General features: G+C 24.9%; 11 protein-coding genes across 11 annotated transcripts; 2 read left to right on the top strand and 9 right to left on the bottom strand.

Annotated features, from left to right (window-relative positions):
* Positions 1 to 8: 8 nt before the first annotated feature.
* On the bottom strand, positions 9 to 2,516 carry DICPUDRAFT_73937 (uncharacterized protein; the record flags this gene model as incomplete). Its single annotated transcript, XM_003282858.1, has 1 exon — positions 9 to 2,516. The coding sequence occupies one exon, from the start codon at positions 2,514 to 2,516 to the stop codon at positions 9 to 11; it is 2,508 nt and encodes an 835-aa protein (XP_003282906.1).
* Positions 2,517 to 3,042: 526 nt separating this feature from the next.
* On the top strand, positions 3,043 to 7,958 carry DICPUDRAFT_25037 (uncharacterized protein; the record flags this gene model as incomplete). The annotated part of the gene is made up of 4 exons (XM_003282905.1): positions 3,043 to 3,739; positions 3,816 to 4,510; positions 5,053 to 5,069; positions 7,490 to 7,958. Coding segments are annotated over 4 exons (1,878 nt in total), but the record flags the coding sequence as incomplete, so codon positions are not given.
* A 134-nt stretch (positions 7,959 to 8,092) lies between these two features.
* DICPUDRAFT_73934 (uncharacterized protein) lies at positions 8,093 to 9,637 on the bottom strand (the record flags this gene model as incomplete). Its single annotated transcript, XM_003282857.1, has 1 exon — positions 8,093 to 9,637. One exon carries the CDS (start codon positions 9,635 to 9,637, stop codon positions 8,093 to 8,095), a length of 1,545 nt encoding a protein of 514 aa, XP_003282905.1.
* A 287-nt stretch (positions 9,638 to 9,924) lies between these two features.
* DICPUDRAFT_73933 (uncharacterized protein) lies at positions 9,925 to 11,571 on the bottom strand (the record flags this gene model as incomplete). Its single annotated transcript, XM_003282856.1, has 1 exon — positions 9,925 to 11,571. The coding sequence occupies one exon, from the start codon at positions 11,569 to 11,571 to the stop codon at positions 9,925 to 9,927; it is 1,647 nt and encodes a 548-aa protein (XP_003282904.1).
* A 119-nt stretch (positions 11,572 to 11,690) lies between these two features.
* On the bottom strand, positions 11,691 to 12,912 carry DICPUDRAFT_146560 (uncharacterized protein; the record flags this gene model as incomplete). Its single annotated transcript, XM_003282855.1, has 2 exons — positions 11,691 to 12,553; positions 12,660 to 12,912. The coding sequence occupies 2 exons, from the start codon at positions 12,910 to 12,912 to the stop codon at positions 11,691 to 11,693; spliced, it is 1,116 nt and encodes a 371-aa protein (XP_003282903.1).
* Positions 12,913 to 13,029: 117 nt separating this feature from the next.
* DICPUDRAFT_146559 (uncharacterized protein) lies at positions 13,030 to 14,679 on the bottom strand (the record flags this gene model as incomplete). The annotated part of the gene is made up of 2 exons (XM_003282854.1): positions 13,030 to 14,570; positions 14,676 to 14,679. The coding sequence occupies 2 exons, from the start codon at positions 14,677 to 14,679 to the stop codon at positions 13,030 to 13,032; spliced, it is 1,545 nt and encodes a 514-aa protein (XP_003282902.1).
* A 240-nt stretch (positions 14,680 to 14,919) lies between these two features.
* DICPUDRAFT_73930 (uncharacterized protein) lies at positions 14,920 to 16,477 on the bottom strand (the record flags this gene model as incomplete). The annotated part of the gene is made up of 2 exons (XM_003282853.1): positions 14,920 to 16,400; positions 16,474 to 16,477. The coding sequence occupies 2 exons, from the start codon at positions 16,475 to 16,477 to the stop codon at positions 14,920 to 14,922; spliced, it is 1,485 nt and encodes a 494-aa protein (XP_003282901.1).
* Positions 16,478 to 16,730: 253 nt separating this feature from the next.
* On the bottom strand, positions 16,731 to 18,839 carry DICPUDRAFT_146557 (uncharacterized protein; the record flags this gene model as incomplete). Its single annotated transcript, XM_003282852.1, has 1 exon — positions 16,731 to 18,839. The coding sequence occupies one exon, from the start codon at positions 18,837 to 18,839 to the stop codon at positions 16,731 to 16,733; it is 2,109 nt and encodes a 702-aa protein (XP_003282900.1).
* Positions 18,840 to 19,070: 231 nt separating this feature from the next.
* Positions 19,071 to 21,284, bottom strand: DICPUDRAFT_73928 (uncharacterized protein; the record flags this gene model as incomplete). The annotated part of the gene is made up of 1 exon (XM_003282851.1): positions 19,071 to 21,284. One exon carries the CDS (start codon positions 21,282 to 21,284, stop codon positions 19,071 to 19,073), a length of 2,214 nt encoding a protein of 737 aa, XP_003282899.1.
* Positions 21,285 to 22,418: 1,134 nt separating this feature from the next.
* Positions 22,419 to 23,771, bottom strand: DICPUDRAFT_73927 (uncharacterized protein; the record flags this gene model as incomplete). Its single annotated transcript, XM_003282850.1, has 1 exon — positions 22,419 to 23,771. One exon carries the CDS (start codon positions 23,769 to 23,771, stop codon positions 22,419 to 22,421), a length of 1,353 nt encoding a protein of 450 aa, XP_003282898.1.
* Positions 23,772 to 24,828: 1,057 nt separating this feature from the next.
* On the top strand, positions 24,829 to 25,620 carry DICPUDRAFT_146554 (uncharacterized protein; the record flags this gene model as incomplete). The annotated part of the gene is made up of 2 exons (XM_003282904.1): positions 24,829 to 25,132; positions 25,274 to 25,620. The coding sequence occupies 2 exons, from the start codon at positions 24,829 to 24,831 to the stop codon at positions 25,618 to 25,620; spliced, it is 651 nt and encodes a 216-aa protein (XP_003282952.1).
* Between the last annotated feature and the right edge of the window lie 12 nt (positions 25,621 to 25,632).

The following is a 25,632-nucleotide window of genomic DNA, read 5'->3' as shown; positions in this document are numbered from 1 at the left end:
TTTTTATTTTATTTTTCTTGATTATATTTTAACCATATATAATCGTTTGGATTACCAATTGATTCAATTTCTTTTTTTGTTAGGTTTATATAATTTGAGAGTAGTTGAGGTATTTCTAAATAGTTCATTTTAATCGAATCAATTAATAATTCTTTTAAAAACATAGCATCCATACCATTTGGATTTGAGCTCGATACTTTTTTGAATAAAAAGCTGTAGTTTAATGCTAAATGTTTGAGAATGGGTAGGTTACCAACTCTTATAATTTGATCTAGTAAAAAATGATTTAAATTAAAAGAACTTTCTTTAAAAATTTTATTATCATATATTTTACTGAATATTTGATCTACAAATGCTGGTGTTATTAAAGAGTTGAAGTAGTTTGTTTGGTGAATTAAGAAATTATTTTCAAATCCATCAATTAAATCTTGATAGTCTTCTATTTTTAAGTTTTCCATTTCGAAGATCTTGTCATAGTCACCTACTATATAAAGAAGTTTTAAATGGATTTCTTTATTAAATCTGAGTTGGATGGTATCTTGTACTATGGGTTTGGTGATACTGGTGTTGGAGTTGGTGATTTTGTTTGAGATGTAAAATAAATAGGGCATTGAGTTAATTTTCTTTATATTTCTTATAAGCCAATATGCAAACCTCTGAATTTTCATTGGGTGTTCTATCGGTATTAGCTCTAAATTGAATGTACTAAATTTGAAAGAATTTAAAACTGAAACCAATAAATCTTGACTATAATCATTTCTTTTAAGTTCTTCTACGATTCTGTATGAGAATGACTCTAGTGATGCATTTGGGTCGATAGTACAGATATCTGGGTTGCAAACAATTTTATTCAAATTTAATAGTATATCTCCATTGCTATTTTCTTGATAGTAGAAGTCAAACAGCGGCGCTTGATAGTTGAGTAGAGTAATTTTCCTTGAGTCTCTTTTCATTATTTTTCCAAAGTGTTCCAATACTGGTATTGATTTGAAAAAAAGAAACTCTTGATCTTGATTTGAAAAAAATATTTTCTGATAGTTTGTATAAAGGTAATCTAATATCTCGGTGGATACCAGACATTGAAGAATGAGGTTTTTTTTCTTTATCAAAACAATTTCTGAAAGTTCATTAAGTACCAATTCTAATAGTTGAATATTGCTGTTTTTTGCTATGTTTTGAAAGATATAGTCAAATACATTATTGTTTATGCACAATACATTTTTTATAAAATTTAAAAAGAATTCTGGGTCGATTTTATACTTGAGAAAATTGATAAAATCACCATATTCGGTATACAATCGATACTTTATGTTTTTTAGCAGCTTTTCACCAATTTCCATTTTATCTTTAAACAGGAGATAATAGATTTGAGGTTTTGGTTTGATTGATGGGATGTTTGAGTAATAAAAGTCAACGATTTGTAAAATTTGATATTTTAAACTATTAATTTCATCTGTAACGGCTTCATCTTTTACTAATATATCTGAATGGATTTCTAAAAGTTCTATTAGAGTTGAGTTTAGCTGATCCGACGTAAAATTGGTAGATTTCTCGATATTTTCGAATTTGGATGATAGCTCTGGCCTCATTTTAATTGAAAACTGAATAATTTCTATGATATCTTTTAATTTGAATGGTGATTTGTAGATTTCATAAAATTGAAATTTAGCGATTTCATATCTTATATCTAGACCAACAGATTGCAGATACTGTGCCATTTTCAAGTCTTTGAATGTTTTTATGTTAAATGGTAAGAATTTATTTTCTATTACACGTCTTATTGATTCCATGGATGAATTTAATAGTTTTAGAGCTTGAACATTGCCACAGCTTATACAAAATTGAATGATGTTTGACTCCTCCTCGTACTTTGTATAGTTTTTAAATATTTTTGAATAAAATAGTTCGTTTTCTTTGATTTGATCCGGATTATCATTATGGCCTATATTTTTAAACATAAATTGAAAACCGTTCTCGTGGTATTGACTTTTCTTTTTGTGAAAGAGTAAATAGGAGCCAGATTTTACTTTATCCCTAACTATTTCTTGGGCATTGTTATAGTTTGAAAATATATAGTTTACAGAGTACAGCCTTTGATAGTTGAAAACTTGAGAGAATTTAAAATTTGAGAAAATTACATTATATAAAAATTTGTTTCTGAATATTTTCCAAAAGAGAACTTCTACTTTTTCGATTCCTTCTGTAATTTTAAGTGGTGGTTGTTCGTCTTTAAATTGATTCGTTGGTTGATTTTCTTTTAATAGTGATTTCTTGTGTAGTATAAACTGTGATATTTTATCATGTATACTTAATTTACTGCCACTTTTAATTTCTAACCCAATTTTATTTGCAAATCTCTTTAAATTTAATGAGGTCCAGTCATCAACACCACTTCTTAAAAACTCTTCATATTCATCTAAAATGTTTTTATCTGATTCTTCTTCACTTGGTTCTTTTGGTGCAGTTTCTTGCTTTATAACATCATCGTTATTTCTTTTTAATCTTTTATTATTCATTTATTATTACTTTTGTTATAATTATCAATTATTCAATACATTTAAAAAAAAAAAAAACTTAATTATGTTGTGAATATTGTAATCATTTTTTAAAATTTAAAAAAAAAAAAAAAGAAGAAAATAAAAAAAAATAAAAATATAATGTGGTTGATAAAAATATATCATTTTTAAAAATTTGAAAAAAAAAAAAAAAAAAATTATTTTGAAATTTTATATGGGAAATGTAATTAAAAAATTAATTTTTTATATTTATTATTTATTTTACCCCTTTTGTCTTTAAGTTTTTTTAAAATCCAATTTTAACCACACTTTAAATATAATTTCACACACAGTAAAATGGAGGTTTTTATAAATTAAACTTTTAAAGTTAGAAAAAAAATTAAGTCACTTAATTTTTATTTTTTTCACTTTAATTGATATTAAAATTTTTATAATTGGATTGAATAAAAAAATTTATTTTGTTTTATTAAATAAAAAATTATAAACAATAACTATTGTAATTTAAAAAACTAAGTTTAAATTCTAAAAAAAAATAATGTCAAATAATCAACATTGTGATACCAAATGCTTAGAACACCCTTATCAAGATATTATTTGGGTATGCTCAACTTGTCCAAACAATACTCCTGTATGTATTGACTGTATTGTAGAAATTCATGATGGTCATAGATTTAAAAGATTAAATGATATAAATTTAAGAAATAAAATAGACCAAGATTTTAAAAATCAAACTGCACCAAAAATTAAAAACTATTTAGAAAATAATAAAAAAATATTGGATGAATCAAACAATCAATTTAAACAAATTGAAGATAGTTATAAAAATAATTTAGATAAAAATTTAAACATATTTAAAGAATTAAAAGATATTATCAATGAAAAAGAAAATGATATCAAAGAATTATTAAAATCTAAATTCAAAAAAAATAAAAATTTAAAAAATAAAATAACAACAAAAATAAAAAATAATAATAATATAATTTTTGATGCTATTTATTATAATTATTGTGTTAATTATAATATTGATAATAATGAATTTATTAAACTTTTAAAACTCAATCATCAATGTAATAATCTTTTATCAAATATAAATAATAATAATAACGACTTACCAGTATATAAGGATAACCAATTAATAATTAAAGAAAATAATCTCTACTCAATCAAAGATCTAATAAACAACTATTCAGAAGTACTCGTTAAAAATTTAAAAACCTTAAAATGTAATTTTTAACATTAAGTTTAAAATTTTTATTTTATACTAATAATACCTAACTTTTCTCTTTTTTTTTAATTAAGTGTGTCAAAAAGAATTTAAAATTTACAGAGAGGGGTATGATATTAGTCATTTAAATATTGATTCCCTTGCTATTGGACCTACCCAATGTTTACCAAAAGCTATTCCAAAAAAAGTTACACATTTATTATTACTAGATGGCTTTAATCAACCACTTGATTTTATACAACCCTCCGTACAATACTTGTATTTACAAAACATCAAGTATCAATTAACACCTGATTCAATTCCAGAAACAGTTCAACATTTAATATTACTAGATGGCTTTAATCAACCACTTAAATTTATACCACCAAAGATATACTGCTTGAATTTACAAAACATCAAGTATCATTTATTGCTTGGTCCAATTCCAAAAACAGTTACACATTTAGTTTTACAAGATTGTTTTAGTCATCCACTTGATTTTATACCACCCGACGTAGAACACTTGTATTTATATAACATCAAGTATCAATTAACACATAATTCAATTCCAGCATCAGTTAAATATTTATATTTACTAAAAGGTTTTGATCAACCACTTAATTTTATTCCAACCACCATAAAGTGTTTGGAATTAGGAAACATCGAGTTTAAATTAAAACCTGGTTCAATTCCAAATCATTTAACTCAAATTACATTTTCCAATGGCTTCTCTCAACGTTTTACAAAAGGTATTATCCCTGGCTCTACAGCTACCATTTATATGGAAGATGTGGTCCATCCTTTAGAACATGACTCCATTTCAAACCCCAATCAAAAAATTAATTATTCAACGGGATACAAATTTCAAAAAATAAATTAAATAAAATAAAATAAAAAAATATTAAAAATAAAATAATTTCTAATAATTTTTTTATGGCTATGTTTTTTGATATTATGTTTTGATGAGCCACTTCATTTAGAGCTAACATCCTTAACCTGATTGGCATCTATCTTAATCATTTTATTTGATTTCTTGTTCCTCATTTAAATATCATCTTCTTTCTGTACCCTGGTCTATTACACCTAAAAGCACTTCTAATTTGTATAGTTTTAACCAATGCTATACATTTATATATTGGACTCCCTAGCTCATTTTGAAAATAATTGATTCTACCTCCATAACGAAATATATTTGATACCTGAATTGACTTGGACAATAGATATTAAATTTTTTTACTTAATTAACTCAGAGGTCTTTGTTAAAAGTAGGTACTATCAATTTAATTTGTTTATAAAGGTCATCAACAATAATAAATGATGGTGTCCAAATAGGATTTAAATTTTGATGGGTATAATGGTGAAAATGCTGTTTTTGTTGGATCTGATGAAATAGCTGGGGTAAAATATGTTTTACAAAGATATTTTGTTATTATTATTATTAATATTATTTTTGATTTATGAAGTTGAATTTTAGCGATTTCATATCTTATATCCAGGCCAATGGATTGCAGATACTGTGTCATTTTGCAAATCTCTTTAAATTTAATGACGTCCACTCATCAACACCACTTCTTAAAAACTCTTCGTATTCATCTAAAATTTCTTTTATCTTTTATTATTCATGTATTATTACTTTTATTATAATTATCAATACATTTAAAAAAAAAAAATAATAATTATGATGCGAAAATTGCAAACATTTTATAAAATTTAAAAAAAAAAAAAAAATAAAAAAAAAAAATAAAAAAAAAAAGTCATTTTTTGTTTTTTTACTTTTATTAAATTTTTTACTTTTATTAAATTTAAATATTTAAGAGAATGGAATAATATAAAAGTCCTCAATCTTTCCAATATAACAAGAATAAATTATTTCATGATTCATTTCCCCTTTATTTGTTTTTATAATAATAGTATTGATATAGATAAATTGTACAGATAATATAAATAATGATAATATAGATAATAATAATGATACATTGTTTTTTTCAATATGGAGAAACAAGTATCCATTAAACAAAATTCAAACACATCGCAGGTTATATAATGAAAATAAAATAATAGATATTGACACCACATAGAAGATATGCAACAGGAGTAAGGGGTTCAGTCCTTGAACAATGGTCAACTTATACCCTATGGAACAACTGAACTAGAATTCCCACGAAATCATTTAGTAGCCCACTCAAAGAAGGTGATTTCACAATAAAATAGAAAATATACTGATAATGTTATATAAAATTTATTTTATTTATTTTTAAAATAAATAATTAAAAAATTGGAATTTTTTATTATATTTTTAAAATTGACACTTTTTTTTTCCATCAAAACAAATAATAATAAATTTAACTGGAACAATTCTTAGATATAAAGAAAATTCAAATAAATTTTAGTTAATTTTTTTTTAAAAAAATCACTTTAAAAATATGTTAATTTATTTAAATGATAGGTGCAAAATTTTTTAAATTTATTATTAACTCTTTGGAAAGTAATGGCCTTTAAAAATTTTGTAAAACAGACACACCAACCTTTTAAAAAAAAAAGCATTCCACAAAAATAAATTTAAAAATTTTAAAATTTTTTTTTTATATTATTAAATTTAGCCTTTTGTCTTTTAGTTTTTATAAAATCCAATTTTTACAACACATTAAATATAATTTTAACCCACAGTAATAATATTGAGGATTACACAAAATAAATCAAATCAAAAATAGTAAAAAAAAAAATTAAGTCACTTAATTTTTGTTTTAAAAAAAAATATTATATATTTTTATATTTTTTTTTTGTTGTTATAAAAAACAATTTTAATAAATAAATAAATAAATAAATAAACAAATAAATAAATAAATAAATAAATAAATTATAAATAATTATTGTAAAAAACAAATATTTAAATTCTAAACAAATAATGTCAAATAATCAACAATATGATACCAAATGCTTTAATCACCCTTGCCAAGATATTTCTTTAATATGCTCAACCTGTCCAAATAATACTCCTGTATGTATTGATTGTGTTGTCGAGATTCATGGCGGCCATAGTTTTAAAAAATTAAATGATTTAAGTTTAAGAAATCAATTACAACAAGATTTTAAAAATCAAACAATACCAAAACTAAACTACTATTTTGAAAATAATAAAAAATTATTGGCTATTTCAAACAACAACTTTAAACAAATTCAAGATAATCATACAAAGAATTTTGATAGAACTTTTAATATTTTTAAGGAATTAAAACATATTATCAATTCAAAAGAAAATGATGTCAAAAGATTATTATTGACTAAATTGGATGAAAATACCGATATAAACAATATAATAACAACATCAATAGAGACTAATAATACTAAAATTAATAAGGCTATTAATTTTAATGATGTTTATAATTATAATGATAATAATAATGAAAATGGGTATATTGAATTTTTAAAACAAAATCATCAATGCAGCAATCTTTTATCCAATATAAATAAAAATATCCTACCAGAATATAAAAATACCCAAATAATAATTAAAAAAAATAATCTAAACTCAATCAAAGATCTAACAAACAGTTATTTAGAAGTACTTAGTGGTATTCCCTTAGTTAAAAAAGGTTTTAAAACACTAAAATGTAAGTTTTAACATTAAATTTTTTAATTTTTATTTTTTACTAATATTACTTATAAATACTTGTTTAGTTTTAAATTCAGAATATACAATCTATGAAGAAGACGGGTTCGATATTAGTAATTTAAAAATTAGATGCCTTGCTATTGGACATATTCAAAGTTTACCCATAACAATTCCAGCAACAGTTTCACATCTATTATTGCTTGATGGCTTTAATCAACCACTTAGTTTTATACCACCCACCGTACAATGCTTACTTTTACAAAATATCAATTATCTATTAATACCTGATTCAATTCCAACAACAGTTACATGTTTATATTTACTAGATGGCTTTAATCAACCACTTAAGTTTATACCACCTACCGTAGAATGCTTGTATTTATATAACATCTGGTATCAATTAACACCTGGTTCAATTCCAAATCATTTAACTACTCTTATATTTGATAATGGTTTCTCTCAACCTTTTACAAAAGGAATTATCCCTGACTCTAATACTACTGTTTTTTTGGGGGATGTAAAATACCCTTTAAAATTTGACTCCATTTCAAACCCCAAACAAAAAATTGATTATTCAATCTTCTACCAACATCCAATAATTAAATTTCCAAAATACCACAAATAGTAAAATATTAAAAATAAAATATCTATCTATATTTTTATGGCTAATAAAAGTAATTTAGAAAACAATAATTTAAATTAAAATAAATAAAAGTTTTATTTTTTATTATTTTTAAAAATAGATTTCATTTATTATATTTAAAAAAAGGTTTTTTTTTTAATTTTTAACTTTTTAGATAAAGACTCTGGTATTGAATGTTGATAGGATTTATTATATAAAGAAATTTTAGTAACCGATTGGGGAATAGCATTTGAATCTAGAGGTTGATCAAATTCATCACCAAAGGTTAATTTAGTGAGGGATTCTGGTAATACACCTACAGGAAGAGGATGATTATAATCATTAAGAGTTAATTTAACAACTGAATTGGGAATTAAGCCGATTGGAAGAGGTTGTAAATTTTCTGTTGTAAGTCGTAGTGTTTTAACTGATGGTGGAATAGAATTGATTTCGAAAGAATTTGGACCTTTGAAATTACAATTAAGGTGTGTAATCGATGATGGTAAATCATTTTCTAATAAAGTTTTTTTACTATTTAATGTTAAAGTTTCTAAATTATTTGGTAATAAATGTTTACCAAGGGTGAGTTTATATGAATTTAGCCATAATATTTTTACGTTGGGAGGAATTGCTTGTGGTTCAAATTGACAGTTAAAATGCATAAACTTTAGATCCGTAATTGAAGATGGAAGTACATTTGGTTTTAAAGTTTTATTATATGAACATAAAAATAAAAATTCAATAGAGTTTGGTAACTCTCCATTTTTTAAGTCTTGATTGAAAGAAAATAAAGATAGTCTTTTTAATGATTTTAATGATGAAAGAGAATTTGATAATGGTTGATTAAAATCACCAAGTAACAATTCAGTGATTGTTTCTGGAAGTACACCATGTGATATTGGATGATTAAAACAGCTTAGATTCAATCTTTTTAAATTGGGTGGAAGAGTTTTTGGTTTTAATGGATGAATATATTTACATAGTGAGAGTTTTTGGCATGTTTTTGGTAAATTTTTTGGTTCTAAAGGTTGATTAAAGGAATTTAAAAACAATTCTTCTACAGAACCAAACAAACCTGGTACTATTTCACTGTTAAAGTCATATATACCTAAACTATTTAAAGATTTTGGAAAAATGTCGATACCCGAACCTTGATATGATCGAATTTTTAAACTGGTGAGAGAAGATGGAAACATATTTGGGGTGACTATTGAATCATATGTAGTTATTTCTAATTTTGTTACACTTGATGGTATGGTCGATTTAATATCTATTGGCTGGGTGAAATTATTACAAAAATATAAGTTATTTACTGTATTTGGAATATCGCCTGCTTTGATTGGTTTATTAAAATTTCCAGTAAAATGAATTTTTTTTGCTCCATAAGGTATTATTTGTGGTTCTAATGGTTCATTAACAGCAATATTTAATGAAGTTGTATATCTTCTATGTGGGTGATATCTAAGTTGATCCATTGATTTGTCAATTGTTAATTGTTTATTTTTTCTATATAACCTGTGGTGTCTTTGTATTTCGTTTTGAAGATACTTGTTTCTCCACACTGAAAAAAATAATTTTTCATTTTTATTATTATTATCTTTATCTGTTTTTGTAATTGATTCTAAATTATGTGTGTGATTATAATTTCCATTTTTATCTATTCTACCATCATTATTATTCATTTTAATATTGAAAATTTTGCTTGAATTATTTATAACAAAAAAAAATTTTTATGAAATTTAAAATTTAAAATGAAAAAATAAAAAATAAAAAAAAAAAATTTTATTTTTTAAAAAACGATAAATAAAACATAAAACATAATATTATTTTTAAATTAGAAATTTGAAATAAAAGCATTGAATAATTTTTAAATTAAAATTTTATAAATATTATTTAATTGTTTGTTAGGGCTGGAGTTTTAAAAAAATGTTTATTATTTTCATTCATTATATATATTTTATTTCTAATTTTAATAATTGGTATTTATTAAATTTAATAAAGAGTTTGGTATTGGGTGTTTATAATCATAAGGTAATGATATTTGAGTAACAGATTGTGGAATAGTAGCTGGGTCTATTGGTTGATCAAATCCTTTTCTAAATGTTAATTTAGTGAGAGATTCTGGTAATACACCTACTTGGAGAGGACTAAATACTTTAGGTAATTTTAAATATGTAACTGAATTGGGTATAGTACCGACTTGAAGAGGGTGGGAATAGTATTTGGGTAGCTCTAAATATACTACTGAATTGGGTATAAGACAGGATTGAATAGGTTGGGAATGGATATCTGGGAGTTTTAATTTTTTTACTGATGGTGGTATTGAATTAATTTGAAATCGAATCGGATTTGAAGCATAGCTAATATTTGATTCGAAATGAAGATCTGTAATTGATGATGGTAAATCATTTTCCAATAATTCATTTGAATAGTTTGATATAACTAAGTATTGTAAAGTATTTGGGAATAAATGTTTACCAAGATTACAATTATATGATCTTAACATTAAAATTTCCACGTTTGGCGGTATTACTTGTGGTTCTAATGGATGGTTATATTCATGTAAAATGATTTTTGTTATTGATGGTGGAAGTACATTTGGTTTTAAAATTTGATTAAAACTATACAAAGCTAATGAATTTATAGAGGGTGGGAAAGTTTCGATTGATATCTCTTGATCAAAACTTAGTAAGTTGAGTGTTTTTAATGAATGTAGTGCTGATAGAGAGTTGGATAATGGGTGATCAAAGAAATGCATACTTAAATCAGTGATTGAATCTGGAAGTACACCGTATGATAGTGGGTGATTAAAGCGTAATAATTCTAATTCTTTTAATTCAGGGGGAAGAATATTTGGTTGGAGCGGTTGACTGTAGGAGCCAAGAAATAGATATTTACATGTTATAGGTAAGTCGCCGGCTTTTAAAGGTTGATTAAAGGAGTATAGGGATAAATTTACAATTGAACCAAATGAACCAGGTGTAATTGTTCTATTGAAATTATATTGCTTTAATGTAGTTAATGATTGTGGGAAAGTTCCAATTGGTGTATCTTGATCTAGTTTCATTTTTAAACTGGTAAGTGATGGTGGTAATGTATTTGGTGAAACTTTTTGGTTTATTCCGAGATTCAATTTAGTAACACTTGGTGGGACAACTGATTTAATATCAAATTGATGTGAATAATTATTAAATTTTAAACCAGCTATTGTAGAAAATTTCAAAGAAGTGACTGTTGCTGGAATATTGCCTGCTTGAATTGGTTTATTAAATTTACCAAGTTTACCAAAGAATTTTAATTTGGTTGTACCATAGGGTATTACTTGACCATGTGGTTCTAATGGTTCATCAACATCAATTATAATTTCTGTTGCATATCTTCTATGTGGGTGATATCTAAGTTGATCCATTGAATTGTTAATATTTATTATTTTATTTTTTCTATATAGCCTGTGATGTCTTTGTATTTCATTTAATAGATACTTGTTTCTCAACACTGAAAAAAATAATATTTCATTATTATTATCAAAATCTGTTTTTGTAATTGATTCTAAATTATGTGTGTGATTATAAATATTATTATTATTACTGTCTATTCTATCACTATTATTATTCATTTTAATATTTATAGGTTGATAGAAAATTTTGTTTTGGATAATTTATTAAAAAAAAAAAAAATAATATTATTTTGAAAACCTATTTTTTTTTAAAAACCTATTTTGTTATTTATTTTTATTTATTGCTTTTTCATTCTTTTTATTATTTCTGACAAAGAGGGTATTTGTAATTGAGTATTTGGGTCACAAACTTTCAAATTGAGTTTTGTAATAGATGACGGTAAATCATTTTCTGATAATTCATTTGAGCAAATTGATAAATATTTCAAAGTATTTGGGAGTATATTTTTACCAAGTTTATGATTGTATGATCCTAAATCTAAATGTTGAACATTGGGTGGTATTTCTTTTGGTTCTAATGGATGGTGGTAATAATTAGGTAAAATAAGTTTAGTTATTGATGGTGGAAGTACATTTGGTTTTAAAGGTTGATTAAAGTTATCAAAAGACATATTTGTAATTGAGTTTGGAAATGTTTCCATAGATATATCTTCATCAAAATTTTTTAAATTCAGTGTATTTAATGAATGTAATTTTGATAGAGAGTTTGATAATGGGTGATCGAAGAAGTCCATGGTTAGATCAGTGATTGATTCAGGAAATACACCAGGTGATAAAGGTTGATTAAAGAATATTACAACTAATTTTTTTAATTGAGGTGGAAGAACATTTGGTTGAAGTGGTTGATCGAAACTGAAGAGTGTTAATTCTTCCAATGATATAGGTAAGTCACCAGCTTTTAAAGGTTGATCAAAAGATGGTAGAATTAGTTTTACTATTGAACTAAAAGAACCAGGTGTAATAGTCTTATTGAAACTAATTAGATTTAAAAAAGTTAATGATTTGGGGAAAGTTCCAATTGCAAAATCTTGATTATATCCAAGAGTTAAATTGGCAAGTGATGGTGGTAATGTATGTGGTGTGATTTCTTGATTTAAATAGTTTATATTGGTAACACCTGGTGGGAAAACTGATTTAATATCTATTTGATGACTATAACTCTGATTAAATAATAGACTAGTGACTGTTGTTGGAATATCCCCAGACTTTATCGGTTTATTAAAACCATCAACACAATTCGGATGTACCAAAGGGTATAATTTGACCATGTGGTTCTAATGCTTCATTAATCGAAATGATAATTCTAGTTGCATATCTTCTATGTGGATGATATCTAAGTTGATCCATTGATTGGTTAATTTTTATAATTTCATTTTCATTATATAACCTGATATGTCTTTGTATTTCACTTAATATATACAAATTTCTCCATATTGAAAAAAATAATATATCATTATTATAATTATTATTGTTATCTATAATAATATTATTATTATCCATATTTTCGTTTTTTTAAGAATTGAAAAAAATTAAAAAAAATCAAAATAAAATAAAAAAAGAATTTTTATTTTTTTATTTTATTTTATTTTATTTTATTTTATTTTTTTTTTTTTATTTTTAATAAAAACTATATTTTAACCTGTTAGATAAAGAGTCTGGAATTGGATGTTTATATAATCTAGATAATTCTATTTGAGTTACAGATTGTGGAATAGTATTTGGGTCTATTTGTTGATTAAAACGATCACCAAAGGTTAATTTAGTGAGGGATTCTGGTAATACACCCACTTGAAGAGGATGATCATAGTATGAAGAAAAAGTTAAATCTAATACTGAATTAGGTATAATACCGATTTGAAGAGGATGATTAAAGTGAGAAGGAAAAATTAATTTTACTAATGCTTTGGGTTTTCCAGCCAGATAAGGAATGAAACTGGATGGTGGAAGCTCTAAAACCTTTCCATATGAATTTAAACTGCAGTTTCGTTCATAACCAAGTTGTGTAATTGATGATAGAAAATCTTTATCTAAATTATAAAAGTTTGGTATTGATAAATGCCTTATTGAATCTGGGAATGTATATTTTTTAGTGAATGACAGAAGTTCTAAATATTGCACATATGGAGGTATTGCTTGTGGTTCTAATGGATGAGAATAACTGAATAAAATTAGCTTGGTTATTGATGGCGGAAGTACATTTGGTTTTAATTCTTGGTTAAATTGAGCTAGCTCCAATTGTTTTATAGAGCACGGCAGTTCTCCAATAGATATCTCTTGATCGAAATTAAACATTTTTAGTGTTTTTAACGAGTACAGAGAAGACAAAGAGTTTGAAATTGGTTGATTATAGTGTTTCATACAAAGTTCTGTTATTGATTCGGGAAGTATGCCATGTGATATTGGATTATTATATAATGCTAATTCTAATTTTTCCAAATGGGGTGGAAGAACATTTGATAAAAGTGGATGGGTATATGAACCAAGTTTAAGATTTATACATGTAATAGGTATATCACCAGCATTTAAAGATTGATTAAAGCTTCCAAGGTTTAACTCTGTAACCGAACCAAATAAACCAGGAATAATCCTTTCATTAAACCCATATAGATTTAAATAGGTCAACGATTGTGGAAGAGTACCAATACTGAGTTCTTGTTTCGTATAAGATATATTTAAACTGGTGAGTGATGGTGGTAACATTTTTGGTTTTAGTTCTTGATTATAGTTACAGTATTCTAATTTAGTGACACTTGACGGTATAGCTGATTTAATATCTATCTGTTGTCTATAAGAAGGGGATAATATCAAACATGTGACGGTTGGGGGGATATCACCTTTTACTATAATTGGTATCTTGAAGGAACTAGTAAATTCTAATTCAGTTGTTCCATAAGGAATAAGTTTACCATATGGTCCTAATTGACCATGTGGTTCTAATGGTTCATTTACCCCAATAATAATTTTACTTGCATATCTTCTATGTGGGTGATATCTAAGTTGATCCATTGATTGGTTAATATTAATTATCCGATTACTATTATATAACCTGAGATGTCTTTGTATTTCTTTTAATAAATATATGTTTCTCCAAATTAAAAAAAATAAATTATCATTATTTTCTATATTATTATTATTATTATTGCTGTTTTTAATGTGAGCTAAAATTGGGAAAAAAATTAAAATAATTTGTAGAAAGAAAATAATTATAATGTTAATATAGTTATAAAATAAAAATAAAAAAATATTTTATTGAGATTACTTACACATTTTTAAAAATATTATAGATTAATTTCATAAAAACAAAAAAAAATTAATAATTAGATTTTTTTTTTAAATTTTTTTTTTATTTTTTTTTATTTTTTTTAATTTTTTAATATTATCTTGTGCCGGCATAACAATATCAGATTTATTATTAAAAATATGAAATTTATATCAAATGTTTAAATAATGATTTTTTAATGTCCAATATCACCATTTAAACTCAGAGTTACTTTGGATACATTTATTTTAAACTTTATAAATAGTTAACCTGCTGGATAAAGACCCTGGTATTTGGTGTTGATAGGATTTATATAATATAATATAGTTAACTGATTGTGGTATAGTATTTGGATCTAGAGGTTGGTTAAATTGATGACCAAATTTCAATCTTAAAAGAGATTCTGGTAATAGACCTACTTGAATGGGATGATCATAGTCGTGAGGTAAAGTTAAATCTTTAACTGATTTGGGAATTAAACCAATTTGAAGAGGTTGTTTATAGTAATAGGGCAGTGTTAAAATTTTAACTGATGGTGGAATTGAATTAATTGGGAGTGAACTAGAACAAGGCCCGAAATCACCAAAACAAAGATTAGTAATTGATGATGGTAAATCATTTTCTGATAAACTACTTTGATTATTAATTAATAATACCTCTAAAGTATTTGGGAGTATGTGTTTACCCAGTGTTTTGTTATACGAGGATAGATTTAAAAATTTCATATTCGGTGGTATTACTTGTAGTTCTAATGGATGATTATAACACTTTATAACGAGTTTAGTTACTGATGATGGAAGTACATTAGGTTTTAAAATTTTATTAAAATTTTGTAGTTCTAATGTTTCAATAGAGCTGGGTAAATCTCCAATTGATATCTCTTGATTATAAAAAGGCATTTTAAGTGATTTTAATGATTGTAGTGATGATAGGCAGTTTGATAGTGGTTTATTAAATTTATACATATATAGCTCTGTGATTGATTCTGGAAGTGCATTATGTGGTATTGGATGATTAAATTTATCAAGATTCAATGTTTTCAATTGAGGTGGGAGAATATTTGATCCTATTGGGTTACTATATGAGATGAGGTCTAAATATGTACATGTTATTGGTAAGTCACCAGCTTTTAAAGGTTGATTAAAGGAGCCTAGAATTAATTTTACCACTGAACCAAATGAACCAGGTATAATGCTTTTATTGAATCTAGATAGATTCAAAAAAGTCAATGATTGTGGAAACACGCCAATATTAATTTCTTGATTAAAAGATTTCATAATTAAACTGATAATAGATGGCGGAAGCATATTTGGTGTTAGGGTTTTATCATACCTAAAATAATCTAATTCTCTAACACTAGGTGGTATTGCAGATTGAATATCGATCTGTTGAATGTACTTGTAACTAAAATATATTATAGTTATAGTTGGAGGAATAGTACCTGCTATAATTGGTTTATTGAATAAATCTGTAAACTCTAATTCAGTTGTTCCATAGGGAATATCTTGTGGTTCTAATGTTTCATTTGTTGTAAAAGTTATTTTTGTTGCATATCTTCTATGTGGATGATATCTAAGTTGATCCATTGATTTGTCAACAACTATTCTTCTATTACTATTATATAACCTGTGATGTTTTTGTATTTCTTTTAATATATATTTATTTCTCCATATTGAAAAAAATAATATATCATTACAATTATTTTTAATATTGTTTTCATTGATGTGTGCTTTATGATTGATAAGAAAAACAATTATTTTATTTATTTAAATATTAAAAATATATATAAATATATTACTTACACATATTTAATGTTTAGATTTAATCAAATTCAAATTCAAATAAAAAAAAAAAAAATTTTATTAAAAGATTTTTTTTGAAATTTTTTTTTTTTTTTTTTAATTTTATTATTTTTATATTTTAATTAATAAAAATCAATGAAGATGTTCAATCAAACTTTTTAAACTTTAAAGTTAACAAATAATGAATATAAAATACTTTAACCCATTCACAAAAATAAAAACAAAATCAATAGTTTAAAAATTATTGTTTATTATTTTTATAAAAATTTTTTTATTATATTTATTAAAGAGTTTGGTATTGGGTGTTTATAATCATAATGTAATGATATTTGAGTAACAGATTGTGGAATAGTAGCTGGGTCTATAGGTTGATCAAATCCTCTTCTAAATGTCAATTTAGTGAGAGATTCTGGTAATACACCTACTTGGAGAGGACTAAATACTTTAGGTAATGTTAAATGTGTAACTGAATTGGGTATAGTACCGACTTGAAGAGGGTGGGAATAGTGTCTGGGTAGCTCTAAATCTACTACTGAATTGGGTATAGTACCGACTTGAAGAGGTTGGGAATGGTCAATTGGGAGTATTAATTTTTTTACTGATGGTGGTATTGAATTAATTTGAAATCGGATTGGATTTGAAGTATAATTCGATTCAATATTAAGTTCTGTAATTGATGATGGTAAATCATTTTCCAATAATTCATTTGAATATTTTGAAATAACGAAATGCTGTAAAGTATTTGGGAATAAATGTTTACCAAGATTACAATTATATGATGTTAACTCTAAATGTTCCACGTTTGGAGGTATTACTTGTGGTTCTAATGGGTGGTTATATGCATGTAAAATGAGTGTTTTTAATGAATGTAGTGTTGATAGAGAGTTGGATAATGGGTGATTAAAGCTGTTCATACGCAGTAAAGTGATTGATTCTGGAAGTTCATTTGGTTTTATAACTTGATTAAAACTTTGTAAAAGGAGTGTTTTTAATGAATGTAGTGTTGATAGATAGTTGGATAATGGGTGATTAAAGTCTTTCATAGTTATAAAAGTGATTGATTCCGGAAGTACACCGTCTGAAAGTGGGTGGTTAAATGTTAATAAATTGAGTTGAGTTATTGATGGAAGTTCATTTTGTTCTATAACTTGATTAAATCTTTCTAAGTGGAGTGTTTTAAATGAATGTAGTGTTGATAGAGAGTTGGATAGTGGGTGATTAAGGTGGTTCATACGTAGATTGGTGATTGATTCTGGAAGTACACCGTCTGAAAGTGGGTGGTTATATGCATATAAAAAGAGACCAGTTATTGATGGTGGAAGTACATTTGGTTTTATAACTTGATTAAATTTATAAAAACTTAATTTTTCGATTGAGTGCGGAAATGTTTGGATTGATATCTCTTGATTAAAACTACCCAAAAAGAGTGTTTTTAATGAATGTAGTGCCGATAGAGAGTTGGATAATGGGTGATCAAAGTCGTCCATTCCTAGATTGGTGATTGAATCTGGAAGTACACCATATGATAGCGGGTGATTAAAATAGTTCATGTTTAGATCAGTGATTGATTCTGGAAGTACACCGTATGATAGTGGGTGGTTAAAGCGTAATAATTCTAATTCTTTTAATTCAGGGGGAAGAATATTTGGTTGGAGAGGTTGATTGTAAGAGTCAAGATATAGATATTTACATGTTATAGGTAAATCACCGGCTTTTAAAGGTTGATTAAAGGATTCTAGGGATAAATTTACAATTGAACCAAATGAACCAGGTGTAATTGTTCTATTGAATTTGTTTTGATATAACGTAGTTAATGGTTGTGGGAAAGTTCCAATTGGTATATCTTGATCTATTTCCATTTTTAAACTGGTAAGTGATGGTGGTAATGTATTTGGTGAAATTTCTTGATTTATACCGAGATGCAATTCAGTAACACTTGGTGGGACAACTGATTTAATATCGAAACGATGAGAATAATTATTAGTTGTAGAAAATTCTAAAAAAGTGACAGTTGTTGGAATATCGCCTGCTTGAATTGGTTTATTAAAACGATCAAAGAATTTTAATTTGGTTGTACCATAGGGTATTAATTGACCATGTGGTTCTAATGGTTCACCAACATTAATTATAATTTCTGTTGCATATCTTCTGTGTGGATGGTATCTAAGTTGATCCATTGAATTGTTAATATTTATTTTTTTATTTTCATTATATAACCTGTGGTGTCTTTGTATTTCATTTAATAGATACTTGTTTCTCCATACTGAAAAAAATAATTTTTCATTTTTATTATTATTATCTATATCTGTTTTTGTAATTGATTCTAAATTATGTGTATGATTATAAATATTATTATTATTATTCATTTTAATGTTTATAGGTTGATTGAAAATTTGGTTTTGAATTATTTTTTCTTAAAAAAATATTTATAAATTTTTATTAAAAAATAAAATATAAAAAAAAATTAAAAAAATTAAAATTAAAAATTAAAAATTTTTTTTATATTAAACCCATAATTTTAAATCTTTAAATGGGGAATCAGAGATTTTATAATAAAAAAATTATGTTCATTATTTTTATTTTATTTTCAATTGTAATTATTCGAATGTTTTTATTATATTTAATAAAGATTTTGGTATTGGGTGTTTATAATAGTTAGGTAATAATATTTGAGTAACAGATTGTGGAATAGTAGCTGGGTCTATTGGTTGATCAAATCCTTTTCTAAATGTCAGTTTAGTGAGAGATTCTGGTAATACACCTACTTGGAGAGGACTAAATACCTTAGGTAAAGTTAAATGTGTAACTGAATTGGGTATAGCACCGACTTGAAGAGGGTGGGAATAGTGTCTGGGTAGCTCTAAATCTACTACTGAATTGGGTATAGTACCGACTTGAAGAGGTTGGGAATGGTCAATTGGGAGTATTAATTTTTTTACTGATGGTGGTATTGAATTAATTTGAAATCGGATTGGATTTGAAGTATAATTCGATTCGATATTAAGTTCTGTAATTGATGATGGTAAATCATTTTCCAATAATTCATTTGAATAGTTTGACATAACTAAATATTGTAAAGTATTTGGGAATAAATGTTTACCAAGATTACAATTATATAATGCTAACTCTAAATGTTCCACGTTTGGCGGTATTACTTGTGGTTCTAATGGGTGGTTATATTCATGTAAAATGAGTTCAGTTATTGATGGTGGAAGTACATTTGGTTTTAAATTTTGATTAAATCTTTGTAAATTGAGTGTTTTTAATGAATGTAGTGTTGATAAAGAGTTGGGTAATGGGTGATTAAATTTGTTCATACATATTGAAGTGATTGATTCTGGAAGTACACCGTCTGAAAGTGGGTGGTTATATGCATATAAAATGAGTTCAGTTATTGATGGTGGAAGTTCATTTGGTTTTATAATTTGATTAAAACTTTGTAAATTGAGTGTTTTTAATGAATGTAGTGTTGATAGATAGTTGGATAATGGGTGATTAAAGTCTTTCATTCTTAGAAAAGTGATTGATTCTGGAAGTACACCTTCTGAAAGTGGGTGGTTAAATGTATATAAATTGAGTTTAGTTATTGATGGAAGTTCATTTGGTTCTATAACTTGATTAAATCTTTGTAAATAGAGTGTTTTAAATGAATGTAGTGTTGATAGAGAGTTGGATAATGGGTGATTAAGGTGGTTCATACGTAGAAAAGAGATTGATTCTGGAAGTACACCGTCTGAAAGTGGTTGGTTAAATGTATATAAAAAGAGTTCAGTTATTGATGGTGGAAGTACATTTGGTTTTATAACTCGATTAAAACTAAAAAAACAAAATTTTTCGATTGAGTGTGGAAATGTTTGGATTGATATCTCTTGATTAAACCTACTCAAAAAGAGTGTTTTTAATGAATGTAGTGCTGATAGAGAGTTGGATAATGGGTGATCAAAGTCGTCCATGCGTAGAAAAGTAATTGATTCTGGAAGTACACAGTATGATAGTGGGTGGTTAAATTTTATTAGTTCTAATTCTTTTAATTCAGGGGGAAGAGTATTTGGTTGGAGCGGTTGATTGTAAGAGCCAAGATATAGATGTTTACATGTTATAGGTAAATCGCCAGCTTTTAAAGGTTGATTAAAGGATTCTAGGTATAAATTTACAATTGAACCAAATGAACCAGGTGTAATTGTTCTATTGAATTTATTTTGCTTTAATGTAGTTAATGATTGTGGGAAAGTTCCAATTGGTATATCTTGATCTAGTTCCATTTTTAAACTGGTAAGTGATGGTGGTAATGTATTTGGTGAAATTTCTTGATCTATACCGAGATTCAATTTAGTAACACTTGGTGGGACAACTGATTTAATATCGAAACGATGTGAATAAAAATAATTAAAAAATTCTTCATCAGTTTTAGAAAATTGTAAAGAAGTTACAGTTGTTGGAATATCGCCTGCTTGAATTGGTTTATTAAAATGAACAAAGAATTTTAATTTGGTTGTACCATAGGGTATTAGTTGACCATGTGGTTCTAATGGTTCACCAACATTAATTATAATTTCTGTTGCATATCTTCTGTGTGGATGGTATCTAAGTTGATCCATTGACTTGTTAATATTTATTATTTTATTTTCATTATATAACTTGTGGTGTCTTTGTATTTCATTTAATAGATACTTGTTTCTCCACACTGAATAAAATAATATTTCATTTTTATTATTATTATCTATATCTGATATTGTAATTGATTCTAAATTATGTGTGTGATTATAAATATTATTATTATTACTGTCTATTCTGTCATTATTATTATTCATTTTAATATTTATAGGTTGATCAAAAATTTTGTTTCGAATTATTTTTTTAAGAAAAAATATTAATAAATTTTTATGATAAAAAAAAAAAAAAATTAAAATTTTAATTTTTTTTTATTTTAATAAATTTTATGAAAAGTTGGTGTTAAAAAAATAATAAAGTTTTTTAATTTTATTAAACAACAAACATTGTTCTTTTATATCTTTGTGTTTTTATGTGTCAAATTGATGGTCAAAATCATTTTTATATGTTTCTTGTTGATAAGCCACCGAGTATGAGGAAAACGAACCCTGAAGAAATAATCAACAATAAATTTAAATTTTTTATTGTAAAAGCGGTTCAAGTATGCCCACACATTTATTGTTTCAAAATTTAGTGCAAAAATTTGGGTATTATATTTTTAATTTCAAATTTGCAAATTTGGTTAACAAAATTTTTTTTTTTATTTGTTTGAATTTTCATTTATTGATATCTATTCTGGTATAGGGTGATTATATTGTTTTTGAGAAACAGATTATGGAATAGAAGATGAAACACCTCGAACCACACACTTTTTTATTCTTAATATTTTATCATTTTTTTTCATATTTTTACTTTTTTTTCATATCTTTACATTTTTTAGCATAAAATTGCATAAATATGACAAAAAATGATAAAATATTCAGAATAAAAAAGTGTGTGGTGAATTGAAAAAATCAGTAAATTCTAATTCAGTTGTTCCATAGGGAATAACTTGTGAATCTAATTTCATTTATTGTAAAAATTAAATTAAAAAAAAAAAATTAAAATTAAACCCATCATTTTAAATCTTTAAATGGGGAATCAGATCATTTGGTGATTTTACAAAAAAAAATTATTGTTTATTATTTTTATTTTATTTCCAATTATAATTATTCGAATGTTTTTATTATAGATATATTTTGATATAACTAAATGTTTTAAAGTATTTGGGAATAAATGTTTACCAAGATTACAATTATATGATTTTGGCTCTAGATGTTCCACGTTTGGCGGTATTACTTGTGGTTCTAATGGGTGGTTATATGCATGTAAAATGAGTTTAGTTATTGATGGTGGAAGTACATTTGGTTTTAAAATTTGATTAAAACTTTGTAAATAGAGTGATTTTAATGAATTTAGTGTTTAGAGTTGGATAATGAGTGATCTAAGTTTTTACTTATTGAAGTGATTGATTCTGGGAGTTCATTTGGTTTTACAACTTGATTAAAACTTTGTAAAAAGAGTGTTTTTAATGAATGTAGTGTTGATAGAGAGTTGGATAATGGGTGATTATATTTGCCCATACTTAGAAAAGTGATTGATTCTGGAAGTACACCGTTTGAAAGTGGGTGGTTATATGCATCTAAATTGAGTTGAGTTATTGATGGAAGTTCATTTGGTTTTATAATTTGATTAAATTTTTGTAAATTGAGTTTTTTTAATGAATGTAGTGTTGATAGAGAGTTGGATAATGGGCAATTAAGGTGGTTCATATGTAGATCAGTGATTGATTCTGGAGGTACACCTTCTGAAAGTGGTTGGTTAAATGCATATAAAAGGAGATCAGTTATTGATGGTGGAAGTACATTTGGTTTTATAACTCGATTAAAACTAAAAAACCATAATTTTTCGATTGAATGTGGAAATGTTTGGATTGATATCTCTTGATTAAAACTACCCAAAAAAAGTGTTTTTAATGAATGTAGTGCTGATAGAGAGTTGGATAATGGGTGATCAAAGTAGTTCATGTTTAGATTTGTGATTGATTCTGGAAGTACACCATATAATAGTGGGTGATTAAAGTAGTTCATGTTTAGATCAGTGATTGATTCTGGAAGTACACCGTATGATAGTGGGTGGTTAAAGTGTAATAATTTTAATTCTTTTAATTCTGGGGGAAGAATATTTGGTTGGAGCGGTTGATTGTAAGACCCAAGATATAGATATTTACATGTTATAGGTAAATCACCATCTTTTAAAGGTTGATTGAAGGATTCTAGGGATAAATTTACAATTGAACCAAATGAACCAGGTGTAATTGTTCTATTGAATTTATTTTGCTTTAATGTAGTTAACGATAGTGGGAAAGTTCCAATTGGTATATCTTGATCTAGTTCCAAGGAAGTGACAGTTGTTGGAATATCGCCTGCTTGAATTGGTTTATTAAAACGATCAAAGAAATTTAATTTGGTTGTACCATAGGGTATTAATTGACCATGTGGTTCTAATGGTTCACCAACATTAATTATAATTTCTGTTGCATATCTTCTGTGTGGATGGTATCTAAGTTGATCCATTGACTTGTTAATATTTATTATTTTATTTTCATTATATAACCTGTGGTGTCTTTGTATTTCATTTAATAGATACTTGTTTCTCCACACTGAAAAAAATAATTTTTCATTTTTATTATTATTATCTATATCTGATATTGTAATTGATTCTAAATTATGTGTGTGATTATAAACATTATTATTATTATTATTCATTTTAATACTTATAAGTTTATCAAAAATGAATTATTAATTATTTTGAATTATTATTTTTTTTAGAAAAAATATTAATAAATTTGTGAATTTTTAAAAAAAAAAAAAAAATTTTTTGATAAAAAAAAAAAAAAATTAAAAAAAAATTAAAATTTAATCACAAACATTGTTCTTTTATATCTTTGTGTTTTAATGTTTCAAATTGATAGTCAAAACCTTCTTTATATGTTTTTTTAGAAAGCCACTGGAAAACAAACACCCGAAGAAATACTCAAATTTTTATATTAAAAAAAAAAAAAAAAAAAAATCTTTTGTTATTTATTTGCATATTTATTTAATGGGGATTCTGGTATATAATTGGATAATTGAAAATCACTAAATTAAACTTTAATTCAGTTGTTCCATATGGAATAACTTGTGAATCTAATGTTTCATTTATTGTAAAAATTAAATTAAAAAAAAATTAAAATTAAACATCATTTTAAAATCTTTAAATGGGGAATCAGATCATTTGGTGATTTTATAAAAAGAAATTATTATTCATTTTAATGTTAATAGGTTGATGAAAAATTTTGTTTTGAATTATTTTTAAAAAAAATATAAATTTTTATGATATAAAAAAAAATTAAAAATATTACAATATTAATAAATTATATAAAAAAATTAAAAAAAATTAAAAAAATTAAAATATTTCAATAAATTTTATTGATAAAATATAAAAAAAAATAAAATATGTTATTAAATTAAAAATTTGTATTGGGAATTTTTTTTATTTTTAATTTTTCTCAAATGGTTTCAATAAAGAATGTTTAAGATATTTTTTTTTTGATCAAAAAAAATTTTATTTTCTTGGTTTTTTTTTTAAAAAAAATAAAAATATTAAAATTTTTTAAAATAATAAAAAAAACTATTATTTTATAATTTTTTTTTTATTATTAAGAAATAAAAAATTGATATAAATAAATAATTGAGCTTCTTTTTAGGTAAGCATTTTTTTATTTATTAATTTATTTATATTTTTATTTTTTTGTTAATTTTATAAATTAAATTTTAGATATTCATGAGTATATATGATATAAAACAAAATACTCTTTCAGAGTATATAAAAGAATACCTAAACGAAGCCTATTATATAGAATTAAAAAAATATTTACTTAAAATTGAAAATGAAAAAAATTATGAAAATATTTCAAATTTAATAAAAGAAATTATATTGTGCATCAAATCACCGAAACAACTTTTAAATATCAATATTGACGTACAATCAAACTTTTTAAATAAGTTGACAATTAATGATCATGAAATATTTAAACCCATTCACACAAATATAAACAAAATCAATAGTTTAATTGAGGAATTAAAAAGTAATTTCAACAATAAAAATACAATATTATTAAACAGTATAATAAAAAAACTAAATAATTATTCGGAACAAAATATATCATTTATCAATAAATTAACAGATACAGTTGATAAAAAAAAAAAAAAATCGTTCAGTATTTTAGCTCCATCTCCTTTATGTTTCAGTGAAGATTTAAAACATTATGAAGTTAAATCATTAAATCTTGCATATAGAATAACATCATATGATGTATCGGAACATCAATTTAAAAAGAGGGATCAAAATCAAACAGGAAATAGCATTGGTAGTATCATGGATAAAAAAGTTTATTTTAAATTAGAGCATGGTGGTAGACTTATAATGCCAGCAAAAGAGCATGCAATTTATGAATTTTATAAGAACTTGTTTCCAAACTCTATATCAGCATTGGTATCGCCTACTCAATTAATTCTAATGGATAACTTGAAAATATTAAATCCTGAATCCATAAAGGGAACTAGGAGATTATAAAACAAAGCATCA

The sequence above is a fragment of the Dictyostelium purpureum genome, assembly GCF_000190715.1.
Source record: "Dictyostelium purpureum unplaced genomic scaffold DICPUscaffold_1, whole genome shotgun sequence".
NCBI classification, from domain to species: Eukaryota; Evosea; class Eumycetozoa; order Dictyosteliales; family Dictyosteliaceae; genus Dictyostelium; species Dictyostelium purpureum.
Note: the sequence above shows the minus strand (reverse complement) of the source record. Positions and strands in the feature narration are given on the sequence as shown.